Source organism: Heliangelus exortis, chromosome 1, assembly GCF_036169615.1.
Source record: "Heliangelus exortis chromosome 1, bHelExo1.hap1, whole genome shotgun sequence".
NCBI lineage: Eukaryota > Metazoa > Chordata > Aves > Apodiformes > Trochilidae > Heliangelus > Heliangelus exortis.
This window is the reverse complement of record NC_092422.1, coordinates 150,703,075-150,726,684: the sequence shown is the minus strand read 5'-3', so window position 1 is coordinate 150,726,684 and position 23,610 is coordinate 150,703,075. Positions and strand designations below refer to the sequence as shown.

The window sequence follows — 23,610 nt, the reverse complement described above, 5'->3', positions numbered from 1 at the left end:
GCCCTTAATGTGCCTTTAAAATCCCAGCCAATGCAGAGGTGCACATTTTTTGACCTTTTAACCCTCCCATTTCAAGTCAGCAATTTGTGCAGCTGGCCTAAAATTCAGTGGCTGAGCCCCCAACCTGCCAGCTGAATCAGACCCAATGCAACACATCATGGTTCCCAGTATACAGAAATGATTCCTCAAGCCAGCACAATGAAGATGTATATAAATTTTAGAAAGATATTTGAGAGAGGAGCCATCTGGGTACTCCCTGTTTGAATATTTGCTTTGGGAAAACCAGAGCAACTTTGTCAGGTGGGAGTCTGAACCTTCATGGCAAATACACTGTAAAATTGACCTCTGTATGGGAAGACAAGAGGGTTAGAGAGACCAAGTCCCAGACAGCCCATGCAAGCCTTTAAACCACAGAGCTATTGATATCAGTGTTGTGTTACTCTCTCAGCCTCCTCAGTCTGACAAAACAAGTTTCAGGACAGCGTACCATGTCCTCAGCTGCACTGATACAATTGAGTTCAAGGCAAGGCAGCAAGAGAGATTATTAACACTGTGACCATTTGAAAAAAATATATTGCTAATCAGTCACAAAAACCACACAGTGAACTCTTTTCTGGGGTAATTTTAAACTGTATTACTTTGAAAACTCATCTTACAATGCAGTATGATGAGCACATCTAAATGCACAGCTGAAGGAGCAGCAAAATTTGGTGCAAAGGACAGGAGCAATTGGCCAGAAGCAGAAAAAGAATCCACTATACTGTGTAACTAATTTCCCCTTATAAAACTAATTACTACCATCAAGTTTATGAGAGCTGTAGCTTTTTTATCTTACGATAAAAATTGCCAGAGCATGCCATCCTTCCATATCCTTCTTTCCGTCCTTCCATATCCTTCCTTCCTTCCATATCCTTCCTTCCTTCCATATCCTTCCATACCCTTCCTTCCTTCCTTCCTTCCTTCCTTCCTTCCTTCCTTCCTTCCTTCCTTCCTTCCTTCCTTCCTTCCTTCCTTCCTTCCTTCCTTCCTTCCTTCCTTCCTTCCTTCCTCCCTTCCCTTCCCTTCCCTTCCCTTCCCTAGAATTTAAAACTACTGTGTCAAAAAACTTTTTCCCCATAATGCTACAAATATACCAGTAGAACAAAATTCAACTGGAATCTGAGGTTCTCAGCAGTTCTGACAAGTCAGTCTGAAAAAACAGCCTTCAATTCATGCACACAGGACACAAATAAATTCTTGTTTTTCCACGTAACCACAAAGAAAAAAGCAAGATACTGAACTAAGGAAACTACTGCATATATTCAGGTCATTAAGTATCTTGTAAAATGAATAACTATGTGAGGAAAATCATTAACAATAGAGCCATCTGCTGTATTTACAAAAAACTACACCAGCAAAAAAATCTGAAAATGTTCTTACAGCGCTTTATAACCAGAATTTTTCATTACTCCATGTTACTAAAAGTGATCATAGTGATTAGCACATCAGTTTAAATGACTGGAAATGTGTATTTCTTACACCTCTTCTAATTAAAAGCAATACGTACTGGCATAATGCTTTTCCTCTGTATCTAATGGTATTAATTGACATTGTAGCTCTGCATGTAAAAAGCCTGAAATGCTTCCCATTCCATTTGAAGTAGATAAGCACAGTGTTGTGTGAGGAGACAATGAGATGAGTAGATAAACATAGAGTTGTGTAAGGTGACGATGAGGTCAGCAGCAAGTTCAATATTTATTTAAATACTGATAAGAGATTAGGATAATTTTTTCATGTTCTAAAATAGGAAGCAATTCCAGGTCTGAACAGCTGACAATATAAAAAAAAAAAAAAAAAAATCACAAAAAAATGTGGAAAGTTTAGAAGACAGACTAATACAAGTGGCTGTTAGCGTATCTTTAAACTTCTTTCTACTGATATACTGGAAAAGCCCTCTTTCATGAAGGATGGAAGAATCATAGAATCATAGAATTGGCTGGGTTGGAAGGGACCTCAGAGATCATCAAGTCCAACCCTTGATCCACTACCGCTGCAGTTACCAGACCATGGCACTGAGTGCCACATCCAGTCTCTTTTTAAGTATCTCCAGGGATGGAGAATCCACCACTTCCCTGGGCAGCCCATTCCAATGTCTGATCACCCTCTCAGTAAAGAAATTCTTTCTAATGTCCAACCTAAACCTCCCCCGGCACAACTTGAGACCATGCCCTCTTGTCTTGCTGAGGGTTGCCTGGGAAAAGAGACCAACCCCCACCTGGCTACACCCTCCTTTCAGGGGGTTGTAGAGAGTGATGAGGTCTCCTCTGAGCCTCCTCTTCTCCAGACTGAACAGCCCCAGCTCCCTCAGCCTCTCCTCATAGGATCTGTGCTGGAGTCCCTTCAGCAGCCTGGTTGCCCTCCTTTGGACCTGCTCCAGGACCTCGATATCCTTCCTGAACTGAGGGGCCCAGAACTGGACACAGTAAGAAGAAGGTGTTTAGAACAGAGTTCAAAGAACATAGCCTTATCAGCCAATTATTGGCTTTGCATCTGAAAGACAGAATTAAAACACAGCCTTAAAACCCTGCTTAAACTAGGGGAAAATTTTACCAGTGCAGACCCAAAGATGCAGAGAGAATACACTGCTGTAAATCAGACTTTGATGGATGCTTTGCTACATTCACTCTGCAATGGTGACAGCAGTGCAAAACAAGTAATACTTACAAATTGTATGTATTCCCTAAAACTCTATCATGCTCATAGGAGGATGTTTCTTAGCTGAAAGGTTCAGAACATAAAACAGTTAAGAGTCCTAAACATCAGGCGAGATGTAATGGCACCTCTTGAAGGGTCAATTAATTGCCAGTAGTGAGTGCCACTATTTTTGAGTGCCAGTTAAGAACAGTTACAGCCCAGCCCATTCCAGTGCCTGTTGGAACGTGGGGTGTTCTTCCCCTCACTGCATTCCCAGTGCAGCTGGTTTCCCAAACTGCAATCTTATAGAGGTGCTCAGAAGTGCAAACTAGAAACGAGAGCTGTCAGCATGAATCTTCACAGGTAAATTCCCCCCTGTACTTAAAATAAGCTTACAAGCCATCTACTTACACTGTATCTGTAGCTTACCACAATTGCCTGGATAATATGTGCATCAGTTGTGAGTGTCCTTACTAAACAGACCAAGGATCAGGCATTTGACACCAAATAGTACTTGTTCCTACAAATTTTGTTGTATAGCAGTTCTAAGGGTTATTTAAGATTTCATGCAGGTTTCGTCAGTTGTACAAAACAAGTGACATTTCATTACTACACCTGCAACTTCAGTAATTGCTTCACAGTAGCTTTTTTCTACTATCGGCAAAACTGAAGTTTCACAATTTTTCAAGCTTCATAAATATTATAGCAAAGACATTCTTAGCTTAAAAAAGGAAACCATGTATATTTACCTGCCATCATAGCTATCATACTGGCTTTGTAGACATTAGCAAGGGACCCCAGTTCACCTGTTGCCAAGATTGTTTTCATATGAGCTTCTCCGCAGGCCTCACGGCACTGACGGATCTCCTCGTAGAGATCTGTGGATAAAAGCATGTGAGAATGATCAAAGTTGCCTCAGAGACATTTTCAAGTATGGCTGCAATTTCCACTTCTGGATTAATTTCCAATCTTATAATTAGTCATAGCACTCAGGAACTTAAGTTTTCTAAGTTCAATAAAATTACATGGCTGGAGGTAATTAACAATGCCACGCAGTTTCAGACTTAATAGCTGTTAAAGTCGGTTCTCTCAAAACTAAGAATGTGCACAGTATGCCAAACACTCAGGAATACATCAGGAGTCAAAAATGCTATGATAGTCAAGATTTACTTTAAAACAGCTTTTTCAGCAATAAATATGGTAGGGCATTGAATTAGTACTCAGGGACAGTTAGGCTTTCCTGTTCACATCCTGTCATCACCCTCTCTGTCCCCTCCAGTTACATTTACCAAAGGGCTCAGCCTAAATGAAACCAAAGTTGTCTAATTACAAACATTAGTACCAACTGAGATACCATGACATATCCCCTTTGGCTTCCAGCTGCCAATTCTGGAGGCTCCACATCTTCCTTTGGTTTCCTATGGTCCCCCCTAGTACCACGGGACCATCTTGGGAAGTCTTTATGGAGATTGATATCTGTGTTTAGCCATCCGAATCCTACTTTACTGTTCTTGAGAACAAGTATTTCCTGAAAAAAATCAACATGATCTGCTAACATCCCTGGCGAGAAGAGACCAAGAACTGGGATCACACCACAAGGACCAGCAAATACACATGGACCTGTGTTTACAAACCACCTCAAGTATTTGCATGACTCACAAGATTACCATGGTACCACCTGTACCATGACATCAAAGGGCCCTGGCAAAGGTGAAGGAAGCAAGAGGGCCAGCTGGACAACATCTGTCTAGCATGCTGTGGAGTTGCAGTACCAAGGGCAGAGTTGGACCATTGCTTCTGATGGCCACACTTGCTGAGGAAGAAGCTGGAGTTTAGGAAGGAGGTTTGTCCTGAGCCACTGTCATCAACACAAGCACTGCTTGGACACTGCTAGCAGGACTGACTTGAATAAAGCCTCTTAGACTGGGGACAAAGCAGGCACACCACTTGGAAAACAAAAAGCAAACCCTGTCCTGGCATTGTCCCTCCTTCTCCCCAGAGAGCTCCACCACCTTTGGAGTGTGTCATTCTGTCTTCTGACCTACAGCTCGCCTTAGCTCTCATCTCCAAGCAGTCAGACCAGCACACATCCCACCTGCTCACCATTCTCAGCAAGCTCCTACTCAACCAGATGCCCACTGGATACAGCCAGGGAGAAGCAAGGACAAGAAGGCCAGGATTTGGCTGCTCATAGACCACCCCCTCACAAACTCCTGCCTTTTGATTTACTAAGTGTCATGGCCAGAGGCATGCTTAAATTTCTGACAGGTTTTTTTAATTTTATTTTATTATCACAGACTGCTTATGGACTGGAATAAATCTAGACATAAATGTTAGAAAGGGACCTGGTCAGGTAATGCAATAGGGGAGCACAGGAAACCCTCCCACCCTTTTTGGTAAAAATCAGTAGTGTTCCCACAAAATTTTAAACATAGGGAGACTAAAAGAGACAGAAATTATCAAAACAAAGCTGTTAGAAGCCCACCACTTGGAGACATTTAAGTCTCCCCCAACATTGAGAGAAAAGGCTCTTACAGTGTACATTTACCATTTCTGGAATTTGAATTAAAAAACATAAAATAAGCAAGCAGGATCCTTTGCAAGAAAACCCTTTTCACAAATCAGACTCAATCTTCAAACATAGAGCAAAAAAGTTCTTTTATGGAAGGCTAAAATACAGCTTTTAACAAATCTTTCTTGTTAAAGTGTCCAGGATACAACTACAAAAACTAACTTTTTTCAGCAATATTAGCTTTCTTTTCCCCTCAGTCCTTAAGCAAGACCCGGAAATGTGCTACAGGGTTTGCCAGCTGCTGCACAGCTGGACCCCTTCTCTACCTGTGATGCTGCCACATTCCATTGATGCTACTGGCACACCAGACAGCCATGTCTGGGATCACTGGGGTGGGTGGTCCTCTGAGACATACTAGAAAAAAGTAGTAGACAAGTGCCTAATACACTTAGCAAGTCCCTTTATAAACACCAGGCTTCACCTTGTTTCTTACTGTGTACCAAAGGTGTGAATTAATCAGTACTAGCATGCAGTCTAACATGTTTTATTGATCAATTGATGATACTCCAGAAACCTACATCAAATCAAAACTCAAAAAGGAAATACAAAGAACCTGTGATATTTTCTTGTGCATTTGATAACAGTGCTCATGTTAGATCCAAATGCAGTCTCTTTTTGTGGAGTGACTCTTTCCTGAAGCTTTTGGAAAGCCAGAGAAAGCAGCTTTCATGTTCTTGTGGTTTCAGCAACAAGAAGAAAAGGCTCAAGTTTTCTCTACCTTTAAGATAAGCCACCAAAAATGTCAAAATAAAATCAACAAAACGTACATTTAGGTTGGAGTCCATAAAAAGAAATCATATTTTCATAGCTGTTGTTCTCTGGAGTTAGCATCACAGTTACAGCATCCTTCCTATTGTTGGAAGGTACTTTTATATGCAATTAGTGCCAAGATCATTCGAGCAGTCTCACAATCTGACAGCACACATCAACCCACGGACAGGAACAACTGAGGAACTTCAATCATCTGTGTCTATCAGGTTAGCTGAGGTGGTGGAAAAGTGGGCCTACTTTAAATGAGGCAGGTGAGTAGGTAATAAATACTTCTCTTTATTCAGAGACCAATTATTGCAGACAATAGTTGGCATTCATAGGACATTCTCAACTGTACAGTAGAAGTACAAATAGAAATGCAACTACCTCTGGGACAGAGAATATTAACCAGAGCACCCCAGTGCAAGCAGCAACTGCTTTGATAAAGAACAAGGAGAAAAACTCCTACTACTTTCAGAAATAAAAAAAAATTTCAGTACTGAGCCAGATTTAAATCAAGGCACAAATAACTTGATAATCCTGAAACTTTAAATGTCTAAAGTATGGATGGCGTTTATGACACTTGAAAACGCACTCAGTGTTTCAAGGGGTTCTGGGCTTTTTCTGGAACAGTCTGTGCTGCCAAAAGGTCCCTCACCAAAATACTCAGTTCCAACAAGCTGACCATTAGCAGGAGCTGGGTTGGATACTGTGGCTCTGGGAATATCTCTGACTTGTGCCAAACACCAGGAACTGACACAGCAGATAGAGCTTCTCTGGTTACCAGCAGTGGCACAAAGATTTTGGGGAAAACCTCTATCACAGAAAACCCTGCAGGCATATTATCAACAGTGTGTTAAGAGCACCATGAAGATGTTGCAAGAGACACTCCTTCTGACTGCTACAAACAAGGAGAAGAAAATCAAGAGGTCTCAAAACAAATGGCCAGTAATGCGTAGCATATTGAGTACTACCAACAGTACCCATTCTAAAAGAAGACTATGTCTTAACCCAGAGGAAAAAAAAAAAACCAAAAAAAAAAACCATTAAAACAAACTCCAAGGCAAGATGGACTATATAGAATATATTTGGAGCTGTAATCTGTACTAGCTTCAACGTTAAAATGTTAAAATGGATGTGAAATATGAATTCTTCTGCTTTGCACCCACCTACTTAAGATATTATCTTACTGCTTTCATGAACTTTAGATTTGCTTTTATTTGTAGAAGTCAGAAAAAAAATAGATTTTTAGGGAAAAAAATACTTTCATAGGTGTTGTTTTAATTTCATGGGTATAAATGATTAGTCTTGGAAGGTGCCTTTTTGAAGTATTCTTAAAATTCTAAACACTCAGTAAATTACATTGATTTTAGGAGCTAATAAATACACCAAAGAAAACGTTCCTCCCCCTACATATTTCTACATTTTTCCCCCTACAATTTCTTCTGGCTATAGTCTGTCCTATGCTGTCTAGATGGGCTTTTGCTTTGGTCTGATACATTTGTCTTAAAAAGCACCAAAAAAAAGGGATAATCCATATCTTCTACATAGAAGATAAAGGGAAGAAAATACATCTTAGGTTTTTATGAAACAATTCTCCAAATATGTTGTAGTAAAACCACTTTTTATTAAAAATTCAGCTTCTTCACTGTTGTTATCTAGCCAGTCACACTGACTGATGTTAGGGGTAGAAAGTGAGACAAGGAGGGAAGATGTTTCCATTCCTGTTAGACCAAAAGATCAAGGTAATCATGATGGGAAACTGGAATATGAGCTGGATTCCCTTCTGTCTTGCACATTAATGGCAGGTTTGATAACAAAATGACAAGCACAAGGCTATCAGCACAACACAACTCTTTCAGCTCTGCTCTCAGTCACATATGTGCAACTCCAGGCTCCAGCGATTCACGTGAAACTGAAAACAGACCCTGGCTTCAGGAGTCTGAGCTGCTGCTGACAATATCAGACAAAAAGTGTGCAAAAATTGTGCAGCTTGCACATCTAGAGAACAGTGAATCCAAATGTAGCATTTCTGATTAACATGTGGAGTTACGTTAACTATGTGCAGTTTATAAATGATGTAGCAAAAAGGGGGCCCCACTCCCTGAAAAAAAGCCTCTAAACTCACAGTTAACAGAATTTAAAAGGAGCTTTCATAATGACATTATATCTAACTATTTCAAGGATACAGCTACATCTGAACTCAGAGCATACTTCTTTTTTTTCCCTTCTATGAAAACGACATAGAGCAAACAATGGATTAACAATATCTCTGAATCTGCTGACTTTGCAGTCTTTCCAGCAGTTTGCTAAAAGCTGTGGAACAAGAAGTAACACTACAGCACCCCAGACAGCTTCTGAAGGTACAGTGATTCCCAAGACATTAATTGATAACAGGGGGAAAAAACAGAAAAATAAATAAATCCAGCTGCTTTCAAAAATTTGTTGGTCAACTTCATTACTCTTATACACAGGGCTCCGAATTCAGTGCCTAAAAACAGTACCTAAATTGTGATTTTTAATCTTCATCTCTACTTTGTGAAGTGATAAAAGACAGCAGTTGAGTAAACTTTTGTAAAGTACTATTGCTTTAAAAGTTATTAGGTTGTAAAAGGTATATAAGGTCAGAAACCTAAATATCATTTAATGTTATTTTCCAGTGTATATTAGCTGTTCAATAAAGCTGCTTTCATGGTCAGCACTATTAAAATGTGCTTAGCAATTACACAACTACTTCATAAAGATCTAGAAAATGCATTTTGAGTGTCATAAACAGCTCCAACAATATTTAAGAACTGCTTTAAAATAACTTGATGTAATTGGGCATACACTAAAATATTTAATAACCAAGCAAGCCTTTGACAAAAATCACAAAGCAATGCCAGTCTTTCATGATGACCCCCAATTATTGCACAGGCTAGAAGAAAAGCTAAAAATATATGAAGGGTAGGATAAAGCACCATACCACATATATATATTTGTCAATAAGTCCTGAAGTTGTAAAGACAGGCAGCATGAGAAAATAATGATAAAAATATATTAATGTTATAAGCATAAGCAGAGGTTCTGTCATAACTGCAAGGCAGCTCTAGTTGATGAAGCACCTTGAACACAGGCTTAGGTACTGCATTAGACTTTTCAATTTCATGTAATATAGGGATCCATCCTGAGAAAATACTTCTTCATTCCTTTTCCTAGCTTTCTTAAATGCACTTAAGTCATTCCTGTGTATCATATCTAATTATCACATAGAGGTGGAAGCCTGCATGCTCACACAGGTAATATACATCTATCAAAGGCTAAACAGGAACTCAGAATACTAGATTGTCACAAAAATATTAAGATCAGCTACTGAAGTAATTTTTTTGAATGGCAAGTTAAATATTGTAATTGTTCATGCTGTAGCTTATTAGGACAGAAAATAAATTCTGTTCCAGAGGCAGCTTTTTTCAAAACCATGTCAATATGTGCCATACACAGATTTATGTTCAAGAATAAACTTTCAGAAAACGTTTGGAAATCATTTCAATTTTGCCATCAGTAAAAAAAAAATACATAAGCTAACCATTGGGAAAAAAAAAAAAAAAAAAAAAAAGGATGATTTTCAACCTTCTCATGATTTATTTTGGCTCTGGATAGAAGAATATGCACACCAAATCAAAAGTCACCAGCAATTTACTTATTTAGTACAAAGAAATACAAACTTTCTCTCTGTGTCTAGGCTCTGTATTTTTCTCCTCAATTCTTATTGTAGCCCTGGTTAGAATAACCTCAAACCTGAATTTGCAATTACTACACACACCAACTTTCTAATCTCTGCTCTATGCAACTTGCACTTAACAGGGGTTTGTACTATGAAGACTAAAGCATGATAACTACAGTTATGTCAGAAATTACCACCACACAGACTTTTCCAGACACAATTGCAAGTTACTGCTCAAGTCCAATTGACTGGTCTTTTTTTAGCCCCACAAACAGATCTCTGGCTCAGCTCACTTTGTACCCAAGACTTGTGTTCCCAGTGAAGTACAGCTCTGGAGGGGGTAACTGCTTTGTAGACCATAGTGTAGAGCCTAACACAGGTACAGAATTGGAAAGTGTGTGTATAGTTTTGCTGCCAGCTGGTATAGAATTTGATCCATCATTCTGCCTTATTTAAAATCACCTGATCTCCCAGTCTCCGTATTCCAGCAACTTCTGAGGCCACACCTGAACTTAAAATAGCAACACTGAAATAAATAAATGTCTTCAACAGCACCCATCCTCAAGAAGTCAAACATTTCTAAAGCTGCATGTATTTAAGAGCAAAAAGATGGAGATAGGAAATACTACAAGAAGGGTCAAGATGTTACAGCAAGTGAAAACCAGGATAAGTATTCTGAAGACACAGATGCAGAAATACGTGGTGTTTTTCATTCAGTTCTAACTTCTAATTGAAAGAAGACCAAAATCAGAAAATATGATCTGTTACCATGATTTCCTTTACTAAACTCTGCTACCAGGGCTCCTTTATGAAGTCTTCCAAGCAAACAGGTTATTACAACTGCATTATACAACTAAAGAGAAAATTCATTCTGAGACAACGATGTGTTTACCTTTACATGGAGATTAGCTATAGAAGCATTGTCAGCACTTAAGGCAACTGTTCACGGTACATTAAGGAGGCAATTAGAGCAAAAACCATCTTCAGCATTATTGTTCATACTAATTAGTAGCAGTCTACAGACACAAGAACATCAATAATAATATGAAAGTCAATTTGTACCCTCAACTTTCAGAAAAAAGAAAACAACTAAAATACTTATTTTTCTCAAGAACTGAAACATGTATATTTAACAAGGTATCATCTACATTAGCAGCCCCCTGGTGTGTTGTAACAAAACTGTTCAAATAATTAGGCATTCACTTCTATTTCACTTGCTATTTTTTTAATCTTGTGCACCAAGTCCTCTAAAGGCATAGAAGATTAGACCTGAATTTTCAAAACACAGTCATTCTGCATGCCCAGCCTGACAGAATTTGTAACAATATTCTTTTCAAGAAATGTAATCATTCATCATAAATTAGTTAAATTGTTGTGGGTTTTTTTAGTTCAGTGCCCCAGATTTGCAGATAGTCTAGAGGGGAGTGACCAAATTTTTCAAGGACTGATGTGGAGACTGGGGGAAGAAACAAAGACAGAGCTTCTATGTGCATATACAGAGGTTTATGTTCCTTGCAAAGAGTGGGTACTTACCTTCCCACTGGCCAGCCAGCACCAGACTTCTGCTAATGACAATGTCAATCTCTCTGGCACCATATTCCACAGCCAGCTTTATTTCAGCCAATTTGATTTCTAGAGGAGTTTGTCCAGCTGGGAACCCAGCAGCCACTAGCAAGAAAGGGGATGCAGGTAAAGAGAAGAAATTTTTTTATTGACTGTAAAATTGCATATACCTCTAATATACCAAAGATTTTGAAAGTTATTCCTTTTTTATCCCTACCGTGATTCAAAAAATATAAAGGCACCTCCTCTTCTCATCATCCACAAGAAACATAAGCTCTTCCTTCAAGAGTTCATTGTCCAAGCCTACATTCAGGAAGATACTAAGTGCATCTTGTGAAAGGTCTCTTTCACATGCCTTAAATTTTTCCAAAGCAGTCTAAATAAGAAAGCATAATATCTATCTATTGCTTCCAGCAGAACTGAGCAAACAAGGAGTGGATTTATGTATGAAGTAATACATATATTTTTAACTCTCCCCAATTATTTTTAGTAGTATTTCAAGTTGAATCCTAGTAATCTGTTTAACAGTTCAATTACAACACAGAAAAATTGCTTTCAGTGAGGTCTACTTCAGATTACTTTTATGATGTTTAAGTGCAAAACTCAAAGGTAGCTTTGGAAACAGAAAAATAATTCCTTTGTAAGATCTTCATCCTCTTTCTCTCTTATATACAGATGCATTTAATGTGGACTTTTTCCCCTACACGACAATGAAACAACAACAAAAATCCCACCAAAAAAACATGGATCTTAGCATCAGACACCTGATCTAACTTCAAAGTTATTCCCTGCTTTGAGCAGGAGGTTGGATGAGATGACATCCAGAGCTCCCTTCCAACCTCCATTATTCTTTGATTCTACTTCTTGCTTATTGTAGATTCAGGACTTGTCTCTCATGTGTGGTGACTGGAGAAGAGCTGGCACGAGTCCTGAACCTGCAGGCTGTTCAGCAGGCAATAACCTTTGCTTCTGCACATAGCTTCATTGAATTCAGCTTGTAGGACTGTACATAAAATCCAAAAAACTGGGAGGGAAAAAACCTTGTATTAGAACTCCTTAAGCTCCTATTGCAGTATTGTTGGTTTTCTTGCTATTACCATTAGTAGTACTGGTAGTCATTGCTGTTGCCATCGTTGTCCTGATTTGAGCCAGGATAGGACCAAATTTCTTTCTCATAATTGTGTTTTTCAGTTACTTAGCTGCACTTGCTGAAATTAATGGCATGTTTTTCCAGTCAGTGTCTCCTTCTAGGACTGATAACACAATGTCTGTACTTAATGCTAAAGTATGCAAAACCAAGGCCACTGCTTGGTTCTGAAAAACATCTTATGCTCCTGAAACAAAATGGAATAAAGAAGTCACACTGGGGACCCTCCTTTGTGGAGGACTGTACCAGACAGGTAACCAAACTTGGCCAAGTATTCCATTCCACAAAAATCATACTTGGTATAAATTTCAGGGATTGTGAGGGTCACCACCCATGGCTGGTGTCCTGAGAGGACTCTGTCCATTCTTCTGCCTTTGATTCCAAAACATGGATTCCTGAATCTGTGTGTTCCTGCATCCAACTCCCATCTGCCTTTGACTCCAAGAGCCCAGTTTGAGACTTTTCCAGGCCCTGCCCTGCAGCCTCAGTGGTGATGTGAGCTTTATGGGGGTGGGAGCACAACAGAGGCTTTGCTTGTAACTGTACATTTTTCATTATTTTCATCACTACTGTTTCATTAAAGCTGTCTAGTTTAGTTTCCAACCCATAAGTATTAATAATACTATTAATATAGTGTATACTGATACTGATGCTTTTAGTCCAGCACACTATCTCAATTTCTTGTATTTGGGTGAGGAAAACACTGATGTATCTTAAGGACCTGTTTGAAGAGCTTTCAGCAAAGCAAATTTAGCATTCCTGGTAAGCTGTAAGATGAAAAAAAACCAAAAAACACAAAGGATTATACCAGAAACAAATCCTCCCCTCTACTCCCTTTCTGCCACCTGCTACCATTTCACCTTACTGTCTGAAATAAAAGTCTGAACTTTGGGATTTTTCTAGGCAATTTATAGCATAAAAATCCTTAATTTGATATTTTTGAATGAAGCTTACCTGAAGCTACTGGGATGTTACAACCAGCAGCCTTTAGGGCATTAACAGCATCAGTGACTCTTGCAGGATATACACAAACAGCTCCAACAGTAATACCTGCAAAAGACACAGTTCACTTTTTCATATATAGATTTCAACCTTCACAAGTGAAATCCATATGATGAGCATCGTTGTCACCTCCCACTTCTTCATTCTCTCAAGGATCTCAAGCACCTACACTAGGGGTGTCTGTCATATTCCTCAAACAGTTCAGGTACTTCTCCAAAGAGATTCATTGTTTAATACCAAGACATAGAGTTAAGACATGCTTAGTAAGCAAATTACTGCAAGTAAAACTGCACTGCCAAGCTCATCCTTACTTGTTGAGCCAGACTGAGCCCAGCAGCAACTGAGCAGTCTTTATGTTAATAAATTCCTACTGCATTTTTAGTTCAAATGCTACTCTCTCAGACTCAGGTAACTGACCTCATATTTAAAACTTCAACTGTCTGAAGAGTCCATAAATCCAAGTTTTAAAAGACTAATCTTTGATATTTTATGTGATTGGCTTAAAACCAGAGGCCTAATTCCCCTTTGGTACTACATTTTCAATCAGTAGGAAAATGCCCATGTAAAATTGAAATATTTAAATTGTAAAAGCATGTCCCAAATGTCTCTGGGATTTTCTTTTTTTTAGATCATCAGAAGGCCAACAAGACATGACACAAGTCAAATGGTATTCACTGACACATCAGTGATTACATCTAGAAAAATGTAGAACTGCTGCTGAGATATAAAGAGGTTTTACAGATAGTTACACTGACAGTCTTAATTGACTCTGAAGGTTTTTTTGTGTTCAGCCCTGGGTACAACACTGGGAGTTCAGATGAAGCCTCCCAGAGTAATGTGGATGGAAGTTCTACCACCAGTTCTTAAGGGGTTTTCTTCCATCCCTTCAACTCTGTTGACTTAGCTGGGTGTGTGTGTCCATACGTGATGCACACACCCCCTTCTACACTTACTCTAAGACTTGATTGCCTGAAGTAGACTGGGCTGCAAGGATGTCTTCTATCTTAACAACTGAAACAAGCAGGTAACAGATAAAGTTTCCTGAAGGAAAAATAACACGTTTAGGACCGTGGAATGCATAGTTTCTGACAGGCAAAGCGGCAGGCTTGGTAGTTATATACAAAAACAACAATTAGCATGAAATCCGAAGGAGTCACGTGAACACTCCCCCCTTCTTCAATTTAATAAGGACACCAGCAGATTAATAGAATCTAACCAAGATGGTTAGATTCTAACTAAGTTTCACCTTAGTACACTGTTATTAAGACATACATTGAGCTTACACACTTGTGGCTTACCCACCGGATTTGCTCATTAGGTACCATACTTACAATGCCATTCTTAGTCCCTACTTCACTTTGGCTGCCAGACTGAGAACAATTTTTTTTCTCCATATATTCTTTTATTAACTCAAATGAACAGGTATTTTGCACTTAGAACTTAGAAGGCTATAAGACAGTTGCTTTCACTAAGACCATATAGGACTTAGCTTCTCTCAGGATTATTAATTCTACAGCACTGCTTACCATGAGTGCTTCCATTATAGGAAGAACAGGCCATTTTTTACACCTTTCTGAGAACTGAAAAAATAATGAGGAAATGTAGATATTTACAGTATACACACACCAAAAACTATCATACCTTTATCATGCATGTCCAAGGCTTCCAGCAGATCCTCTCGGATGGGATGCTTTGCTTTAAAACACAGTCTGTGAACATTTGAAGGAGTATCATCCCCTGAAAGAGTGGTAAGGTCTATGCAGGTGACAGCTTTCAGCAGCCAAGCAGCCTGCAAAGGGAGTGAAGCAAGTAATATAGCACTTCAGTGTATGCTTCCAAAGCAAAACTGACTTAGAAAATGCAGGAATGGGAAATATAGTGCTCACTCTGAGAATGACTAAACACAGAGAATATAACATGGAACATATGGAAAGAATGGTTTATGACAGACCAGGCTGGCAGGTATTGTTCTTGTCCTGAGCAGTATCTAATGATACAGAAATGATTTTAAATCAAAAATCCACTCTCTCAGAATCAAAGGATCAAATTCCAATTTTTGGTGCAAAAGCTATCTACCAAATGAAACTCTTTTTTTTTCCATTTTACCAGGACAAAAAGCATGTTGTTTCAAGCTTAAACTGTAATTCAAAGATAAAAACATCACTTGTGTGAGGAACCTCACTATTATAACATGCTCCATACAGTATGTCTGTATCCTTAAGGCTTGTATACACAAGAAATTATAAACATCCTTCAAGACAAGCATGGGTTTGCAATTGCCAGTAACCACATGAATCAACACATCCTAGTTCTGTACACTTGAATGCTTCTCTTACCGTGAGACTAATCATAGAATTAGCAGTGGGGTAAGAACCCAAACTTCTTAAAACTTATGGTCCAGACTCCACCTTTTTTTGTGTGAATCCGGAATAAAAAACATCTGAAATTATCTGGTGCAGAAAAATCCAAAAGCAAGAGCTAAGTGAAAAGGCTAAATTATTCTTTTGATGAAAATGCTACAGAATTTTAAGACTTGTCAATCAGAGAATGAAACAGAAGCATAATTTTTTTTTTCCTGAACAAAAATTGAACTTAAGACATTATTTTCAAATATTTGTTGAAGGTCTTCCAACAAATTCTCATTGACAGTGGTGGCTTCACTAAAAGCTGACATCTCTTTCTGAACTTGCACCAAATGTTACACTAAAGCTGCTTTGGGGTGACCAAATGGAATAATTAACCATTACTGGCCTCTGGTAGTCTAAATGTGACTGCTTGTTTCTAACTGATTTCTACTTTCACATTGTAGTACTTCTGAAGGGTTTTTCACTTTAAATGGCTTTAAGTTTCCTTTACTTCGATTTTTTTATCCTTCATTTGAGGGAATTTTTTTCTCATCTCCTATGAAATTAAATATAAGGTCATAAAAACAGATGTAGTCAGGGAGTTCCAAGAACTGGTATGAACTTCGTTTTTTAAAAAGGTTTTTCAAATGTCTATTTTGGGAAATGGGCTTCAAAATTTGAATCTGTGGCTGAAAATCATCCCTGTGAAATAAGCAGCACATGATTATCCTGCAATGACAGTGTTCAAATGCAAGAGATGTTTCTGGCATTCTTCAAAGTAAAACCTTACTAGAGTAGCTCAATACCAGAGTACACAGGAGAGTGGAGAAGTGTTAGTAATAATTTAACATTTGTCCTACAGACATGTTGAGGTAGTGACACTAAACCCCTTTCTTCTCAATGAATTCTTTGTAATCAAAGCCCAAAGTTCCCTATGTCTTTGTTCTTTATATACTATCTTTGGTCAAATCAGAAGACCTACTTTTTACAGTACTGCACCAGCAGTAACTGTAGATAGCCAAAGTTATAGAATACTACCCCCTGGATTTTCTCACTGACACTATTTCCCAACCCAGAGCCACTGGACTACTAAAGATGGTACTGAGTGACTTTTTATGCATAAGAAACTCTTGAAAAATACTGAGATAGTGTCTAGCTTTCCTCAGTTTACATCCATGTTTTATTTAATGGTAACATTCAAAGAAAAACCTTTCAGGTTTGTGTAACAGGCAGGAGGTTTTTTTCTATCATCACACAGGAGCTTATGGCAGTATCACATTATCCCCAAACTGTCACCCAGGAGATCTCTGCTCATTGTGAATGCAGCCCTCACCCAAATGGCTGCCTGACATGCTGAGCTCAGGATGACAACTATTTTGAACACCTTTTTAGAGAATTAAGTATAATTAAATGATTCTTGCTTTGTTCTAGTACATTGCTGTCTCAAGGCTGATACTTCATTGTCTTCTTCCTCTGGCTTCCAGTTACTGTTGCAAGAAAATGACTTGTTTAGAGCACAGAGGGGAGGGATCACACCTGTTCACTTGCAGAACAGCTGTTTGGTGACTGAAGAATCAATTTGTCCTTTCTACACCTCTTACAGTCCCATAGCAAAGAGCTCATTGGGAGCTCCAAGTCTGCTGCATGGCATTTTGCAGCCCTTACCCCCGGATGAATGCTGGCAAAGCACTTCTGGCATCCTGCAGCCATCTCTGCTTGCTCTTCTCCTCTCAGGGCTTTCTGTCCTGTTGCTGAGGTGGAAGAAGCCAGCATGTGGCCATGCCTCACCTCCTCTCCTTTGCAGAACACAATAGCTTATGAGCCTGACGTGATGGCTTTGTCTTATGTTTCTCATGTCCACAGCAGAGAAACCAAAATGCACACCAGGCCAGTATCAGTCCTGCCAAGAGGACAGTACCAGCACAGGCTGAGGGTAACTGCTAAGACACTCTAAAAGTGTGTTCAATGAACACAACTCAGCCTTGAACAAAAGTTCATCTGCACCACTGGCCTTAGTGATGGCTTCCACGAGCCTATTTTATACTAAGATGGACAATAACCCATGATTTACCTATCTTGGGAGTTGAGAAGTCTCAACTCCCTTAACATTAGCAGGCTCTTTTTTTTTTTTTTTACTTATTTTTATTCCAAAGCTAGTCAGGATTTTTGAGTTTTAGTTATGCAAAGAAATCATACACTTGGGGATGTTTAAGGAAAGAAAAAGTACCCAGTAGGTCAGCCTTGACAGGGACCATGATCATATATTATAGCTTTAAAATTAAAAAATAAGAAGGCAACATGCAGAGAAGTCTGTTTGGGAAACAGAATAAATGTGGTGGGATAGTAATATACAATTTAATCCACTCATGAATAAAGATGACTTAAATTCACTTGCAGTTTTTCCACTCATGAGTTATAAGGTTTTTAACTTGTTTGGATAAATGCATCACCTTACTCCATCCCATCATCATCAAATACAAATTATTAAAATAAGACATGGACAAGCACATCTTTTAAGTTTACATGTATCTTGAAAAAAATTCAATATTGCAGCCTAGAGAGGGAGAGAGTGACTGCTTTAAAAATACAAGAATAGAATGCAGGAAAAGAGCACTTACTTGCCAATTACCTGTCACAGTTTTCCATTTTTTAATTTCTTCTGCATGCCTTTCAATTGCAGGTCGATTCACATGCACTTGTGAGATCCAGCCAAGATCTAGGGTGGGAAAAGAAAAAAAAGTCTCAGCTATTTCTGTGTTCTTTTAATATACGGTGTGGGACTTCAGAAGAAAGTTGCAGTTTGGTTTGGAACCTCTGAAGAGTATGTTGAGCTTTCATGTCCTTGTAAGGATTTCTGAACTTGTCACCATTCTGAAATATCACAACAGCATTAAGTTCTGTTAGTGGATGTTCTGAACTGGATGCTTCACACAGCATATTTAGTTTGCCATTACATCTGAATTAACTTACTGCTGATGAGAGACACTATATTGCCAGTCCTGGACTATGAAGTTCACTATACATGTAACATACAAAAAACCCCAGAAAACAGCCTTCTGTCATTGCTTGCTAATTTACTTCTTGATTCCAGAATGTGGTAACATTTATTCAATCCCTTGTTTGTCTGCTGGCACACAGGTTACAACAGCATTTTTTTGTGTGTGAACCTTTGTCTGGAGAAACTGACTAAAAATCAGAAGTACCAAAAAGAGGAGGCTGGAAGGGTAACTGACTAATAAAAGAGAACTGAGGGTTCAGGCTCTTGAATCTTGAAATTTCTGCTTAGTATGCTAAACCAGAAGTGTAATGTTTATAAACACAAACTGCTTGCAGAAGTACACAGGAAAAAGAAATCAGAATCTTTAAAATCTCTCATATCCCAAGACATAAGCAATATTTTTAAATATTAATCACAGAAGCAATCCATGCAAAAACTCTGAAAACAGTATCAAAAATCATGAAACACCAATCATCAGCACATCAGCACCATCAGTCATCAAACATCATCAGTTTGATGTCAGTATAGGGACATGAGCTTAGATACTAAGACATAATAATTCTAGTTGACTTAATTTATTAAGAGCATCTCATCTCTATAAGCCTTCTTCACTACTGTATTAAATTTGCATTTCCCCCAAGCACATTGATTTTAAAAAGGTTTAAAAATTTTTTTAAAAGCTGAAAGCCAAAATCAATAAATTTGTACAGAAATCTTATCCTCAATTATTTTCTACCCACTTTACAGGTTCAATAGCAAATTAAATAGCCAATAAGCCAATTTAGAGTAAAGATGACAGAGTGGAAATGCAGAACAAAGGCATGACACACAGCCAAACAAAATCTTGTTCAGAGTACAGTAAGCCACCTTGCTACTACTTTCCTAATATCACATAAAAATAATGAAATGGACACATTTGACATACAATTTAAGGATTTCTTTAAGAATTTAGCACCAGTCAGTCTCACTGGATAGTGACACAGAAAAAAAAAGAGCTTGCAAAGTTGAAAACCAGTCCAAAAACACCCTCATTACTTCTCTACTCTTTCAAAGCCACAGGCTTACCCATTCTGCCCCAAAAGCAAGAGGCAAAACTGACATGTACAGAGCAGGTGAGAAAAGCTACTGCTACAAAATCTATGTCTGGAACTTCCCATACATTTGCATATCAATAAATGCAAACCATACAAACCCAGACAGATGAAATATAAGCCAGTGCAGCCTCTGCATCCTCTGCAGTTGTTTTAAGGTCAATGGTCCTATGTGATCAGCAGAGAACAGGCAACACTTCCCATGGGGCCACTGTTGGCAAAATTTGACAAAGTCCATGGGGGAGAAAAATACAAATAAAAAACCAAACTTATGAAGGAAACACAAACTCTGCATTCTGATTCTCCCAAAGTTACCTATGAAAGTTACCATATATCAGTTGATCAGCGATAGGTATCAGCGATATTCTTTGCAAATATCACAGAATTGATTTTCTTAAGCCCTTTTCACCAGATAACACATTTTACCTTGTGTTTCAGTAACACAAGAGTAGTCATCAAAGTAGCTGACTCAGTAAGGTGTAGTATCTAGTTTTGGTACCTGAAACATGAGTTTCTTTGAAAGACCAAAGAATTTGGATCTGCAAGTATTTTCTGGATGTTGGGTATTAAATCATAGCACAGGCAGAAAACTTAAAAAAAAATTTAAAAAACGAAATAGAAATGATTTTAAAAAATCAGAGCTCCATCTTGTCTGTACAACTTAACGTGAGACGGTGCGAAGCTTACTGAAAAAAAAATATAGTGTAATAAAGAACACACATAGTGAGGAAGGACAAAGGTTCTGGTTACATGCAGCAGCAGATGGAGGCTTCTGTCTAACACAGACCTTTTATGCAAGCCCACTTCTCCATTAATTAAAGCAGTGGGCAAGTGAAAACAAATATGTCTCAGCATAATTGTCTCTAAATAGACTTTCAAAGTTTGTCATATGAGGTCTTACCAAATCTTTAAATGTGTCTCTAGTCAGAAAAATCACTCACAATTCCAGCTTTTTTTTTTCCATTAAAAATTAGAATAAAACCATTATTTGAAATAGAACTGACTGCTTTTGGATTCTCCCCCTCCCCCGCTCCCCCAAGCTTTATGATTTAGTATCTGGCTAAGGAAAACTATATTTAATTAGGCTCATTAACCTTGCAGTGTGAACACGTCTTTTTTTTTTTTTTTCCATAAGTCATCTGCTAGTCATCTGCACAGTCATGTGGTTTCAGGGATAAAAGTAATTAAAGCAGTTACACTACAGCTAATTAGCCAATATTCTGTAATCACTCTTCAAGTTTACTTTTTTCTCTGAAGACATTTGAAAAAATCATACTCAAAATCTTAACAGGAAATTCATCTTCTCTCTTTGAAGAACATTAAGCCAAAAAAACCAAGCGTTTCCTCAGAAGACAACAAACCCACTTCATTAGTTTAATTACATAAATATCTAAGATACCTAACACATTCCCCATAAAACAGACTACGCTTTTCAGAAGCTTTAAAAAAAAAAAAAAATGTGAGGATGGCATCCCTTCAGATGGTGAAACAGAAAGCTCAAGAATGCCCGAGGCTGTAGTTTCACAAGCATTTTTAAGGCAGCACTCTCCCCAAAAGAAGCTTCCTCCCCAACTGGTTATTTCCTCTTCAGTGCCAGAAACAGCATGTGTGCTCCTGCTCTTACCATGAACACATGATAAAATGGGTAAGGGAAGGGATGAAAGCTGTTATTTCTGGAAAAACGAGTGAAACTGCCCTGCACCTTCAGTGGAGAATTGAGCTACTAAGCTGGACACAGGCTGACCCCACCTGGCCATGCACAGCCAAGCAAAGCCACTGAGAGAGAAAAGGCTTCAGGATCAGGCCTTGCTACAGCTATCACACCACGTCAGCTGGTCAAAGGTTTGCGGGTTATTCTGTTTCTTAGAGACAGAAGCTGCAGCTATTTTCCCACAGTGAGTCTTGCTATGGGCCTCCCATATTTATTTTCAGATGGGTCCTCCCTATACGACAAAAGTTCAGTCTCCAAGTCATCAGCATTCAAAGCATTGAAATAAAAACACTAAAAGACCTCCAGAGAGGTCCAGAGACCTCTCCTCACCCCAATAACCCCACTGTCTTGTTATGATCTTTATGACCATGGAGTAAACCAGTATGTTGTAACCCACATAAAGGCCCCCCCCAAGAGATGTAATGAAAAGTCATTTAACTCCTGATCTATGCCTGTCTTACCCTCAACAGAGGGACTAATTTGGTCACTCCACCCAGTGACTTACTTATTTTTGACACATTTACCTGTCCTTCAAATTTGATTAAAATCACCCACCAGAATCAAAAGGTGTTAGGAAGGAAGAGTGAAGAAACAGCGCCACAGTACAGAATAAAAACAGCTATTAATATATTAGAACAGAATTATGCTGTCTTGACAAAGAGATCCAACACTTCATTATCTAAATGCCACTTACCAACAGGATAGCTCTCACACGTAAATGGCTCAGAAATACCAGCTATAGTTAAAAATACCAATTGAAACATAATGAATGTATTTCTGGCCTTTCAACTAAAGGGGCTAAACAACACAGATTTATCTTTTTTTTTTTTTTTTTTTTAAGAATCCAAAAACATACTTTACAAAGTATAAATATAGACACACATACAGGGGTAAGAAAACCCATGTATAAATATAATTATTTAAGTTGAAAAATCTCTGAAGGTCATTTGTCCAACTGCACATGCAAAGCAGGGTGAGCTCTGAGCTCAAACCAGGCTGCAGAGGGCTTTATTCACTTGGGTCTTGAGTGCCCAAGGATAGAGACTACACAGCCCCTATGAGCAACCCGTCCCACCAGCTGACTGTCCTGCATGATGACATTTTTCTTATGTCCAGTCTGAACTTCTCTGTCTCAATACAAGCCTGTTCTCTTCCTTCATCCCACCATTCAATTCTGTGAAAAGCCCAGTTCTGCTTGCTTGACACACTGCCACTAGGGATGAGCAGGATGCTGTTAGGACCCCTGAAGCCATCTATTTGCTCATCCAGCTCAGCTCCCTCGGCCTCTCCTCACAGGGCAGGTGCTCCTGATCATCTTGGTGTCCCTCTGTCAGCATAATTCATGAGAGTTTACCAACCTCTTTCTTCTGTTAAGTGCAACAAAACTTGACACAGACTCCAGTCTGACAGGTTCTGAGCAGAGTGGATGATCCCTCACTTCCCATGAGGAGCCACTGGCCATGTCACCACTGGTACAGCCCAGGAGGCTGCTGGCCATCACTGCTGCCAAGGAACTGCTGGCCCATGCCCAGCTCACTGCCCAGCCAAGCCCTTTCAGCAGAGATGCTCCCCAGGCAGGAAGGGCCCAGCCTGTGTGGTTTCTGGGACTTGTCCTGCCCAGGGCAGGATCTGCCTTTGGCCCTGCTGATTGTCACCGAGCTCAGGTGGCCCCTTCCCTTGGCCTGTCTGGGTCTAATTTAGTGTCATCTGCAAACTTGAGGAGCAAGCAGTTTATCACCTGCACCAGTTTGTTGGAAAGAAAAAAAAAAGAGTTACACAGGATGGGTCCCAAGCTAGACCCAGGTGTTAACTTCACTTGGTACCAGCCTCAAAGTAGAGTATTATTGACTGTGTTATCTGCTGGCATTTAAGCATCCTACTTTACATTTCTAGCTCTACCACAGGTTACTGCATGTCTTTCTTTCTATACTACTTCTGAAGTTATTTTTTCAAAATTCCATTTACAGGAGCAGAAAGCCCATGTGACAGATGCCTGCATCCCCAAACTTAAACCAAAGGAGTATGCTACCAGCTTACACTACAAAACTGATGCTC

The 23,610-nt window shown here is 39.0% G+C and overlaps 1 protein-coding gene across 1 annotated transcript in view; it reads right to left on the bottom strand.

The window, feature by feature from the left end:
- The window catches only part of DERA (deoxyribose-phosphate aldolase), a 55,453-nt gene that overhangs the window by 28,674 nt on the left and 3,169 nt on the right, over positions 1–23,610 (bottom strand). Inside the window, exons 2-6 of the mRNA XM_071733009.1 lie at positions 18,374–18,471; positions 15,052–15,199; positions 13,363–13,458; positions 11,232–11,366; positions 3,423–3,551 (exon numbers count right to left, since the gene is read on the bottom strand). Coding sequence (XP_071589110.1) covers positions 3,423–3,551; positions 11,232–11,366; positions 13,363–13,458; positions 15,052–15,199; positions 18,374–18,471 — 606 coding nt within the window. The remainder of the gene's footprint in view (positions 1–3,422; positions 3,552–11,231; positions 11,367–13,362; positions 13,459–15,051; positions 15,200–18,373; positions 18,472–23,610) is intronic.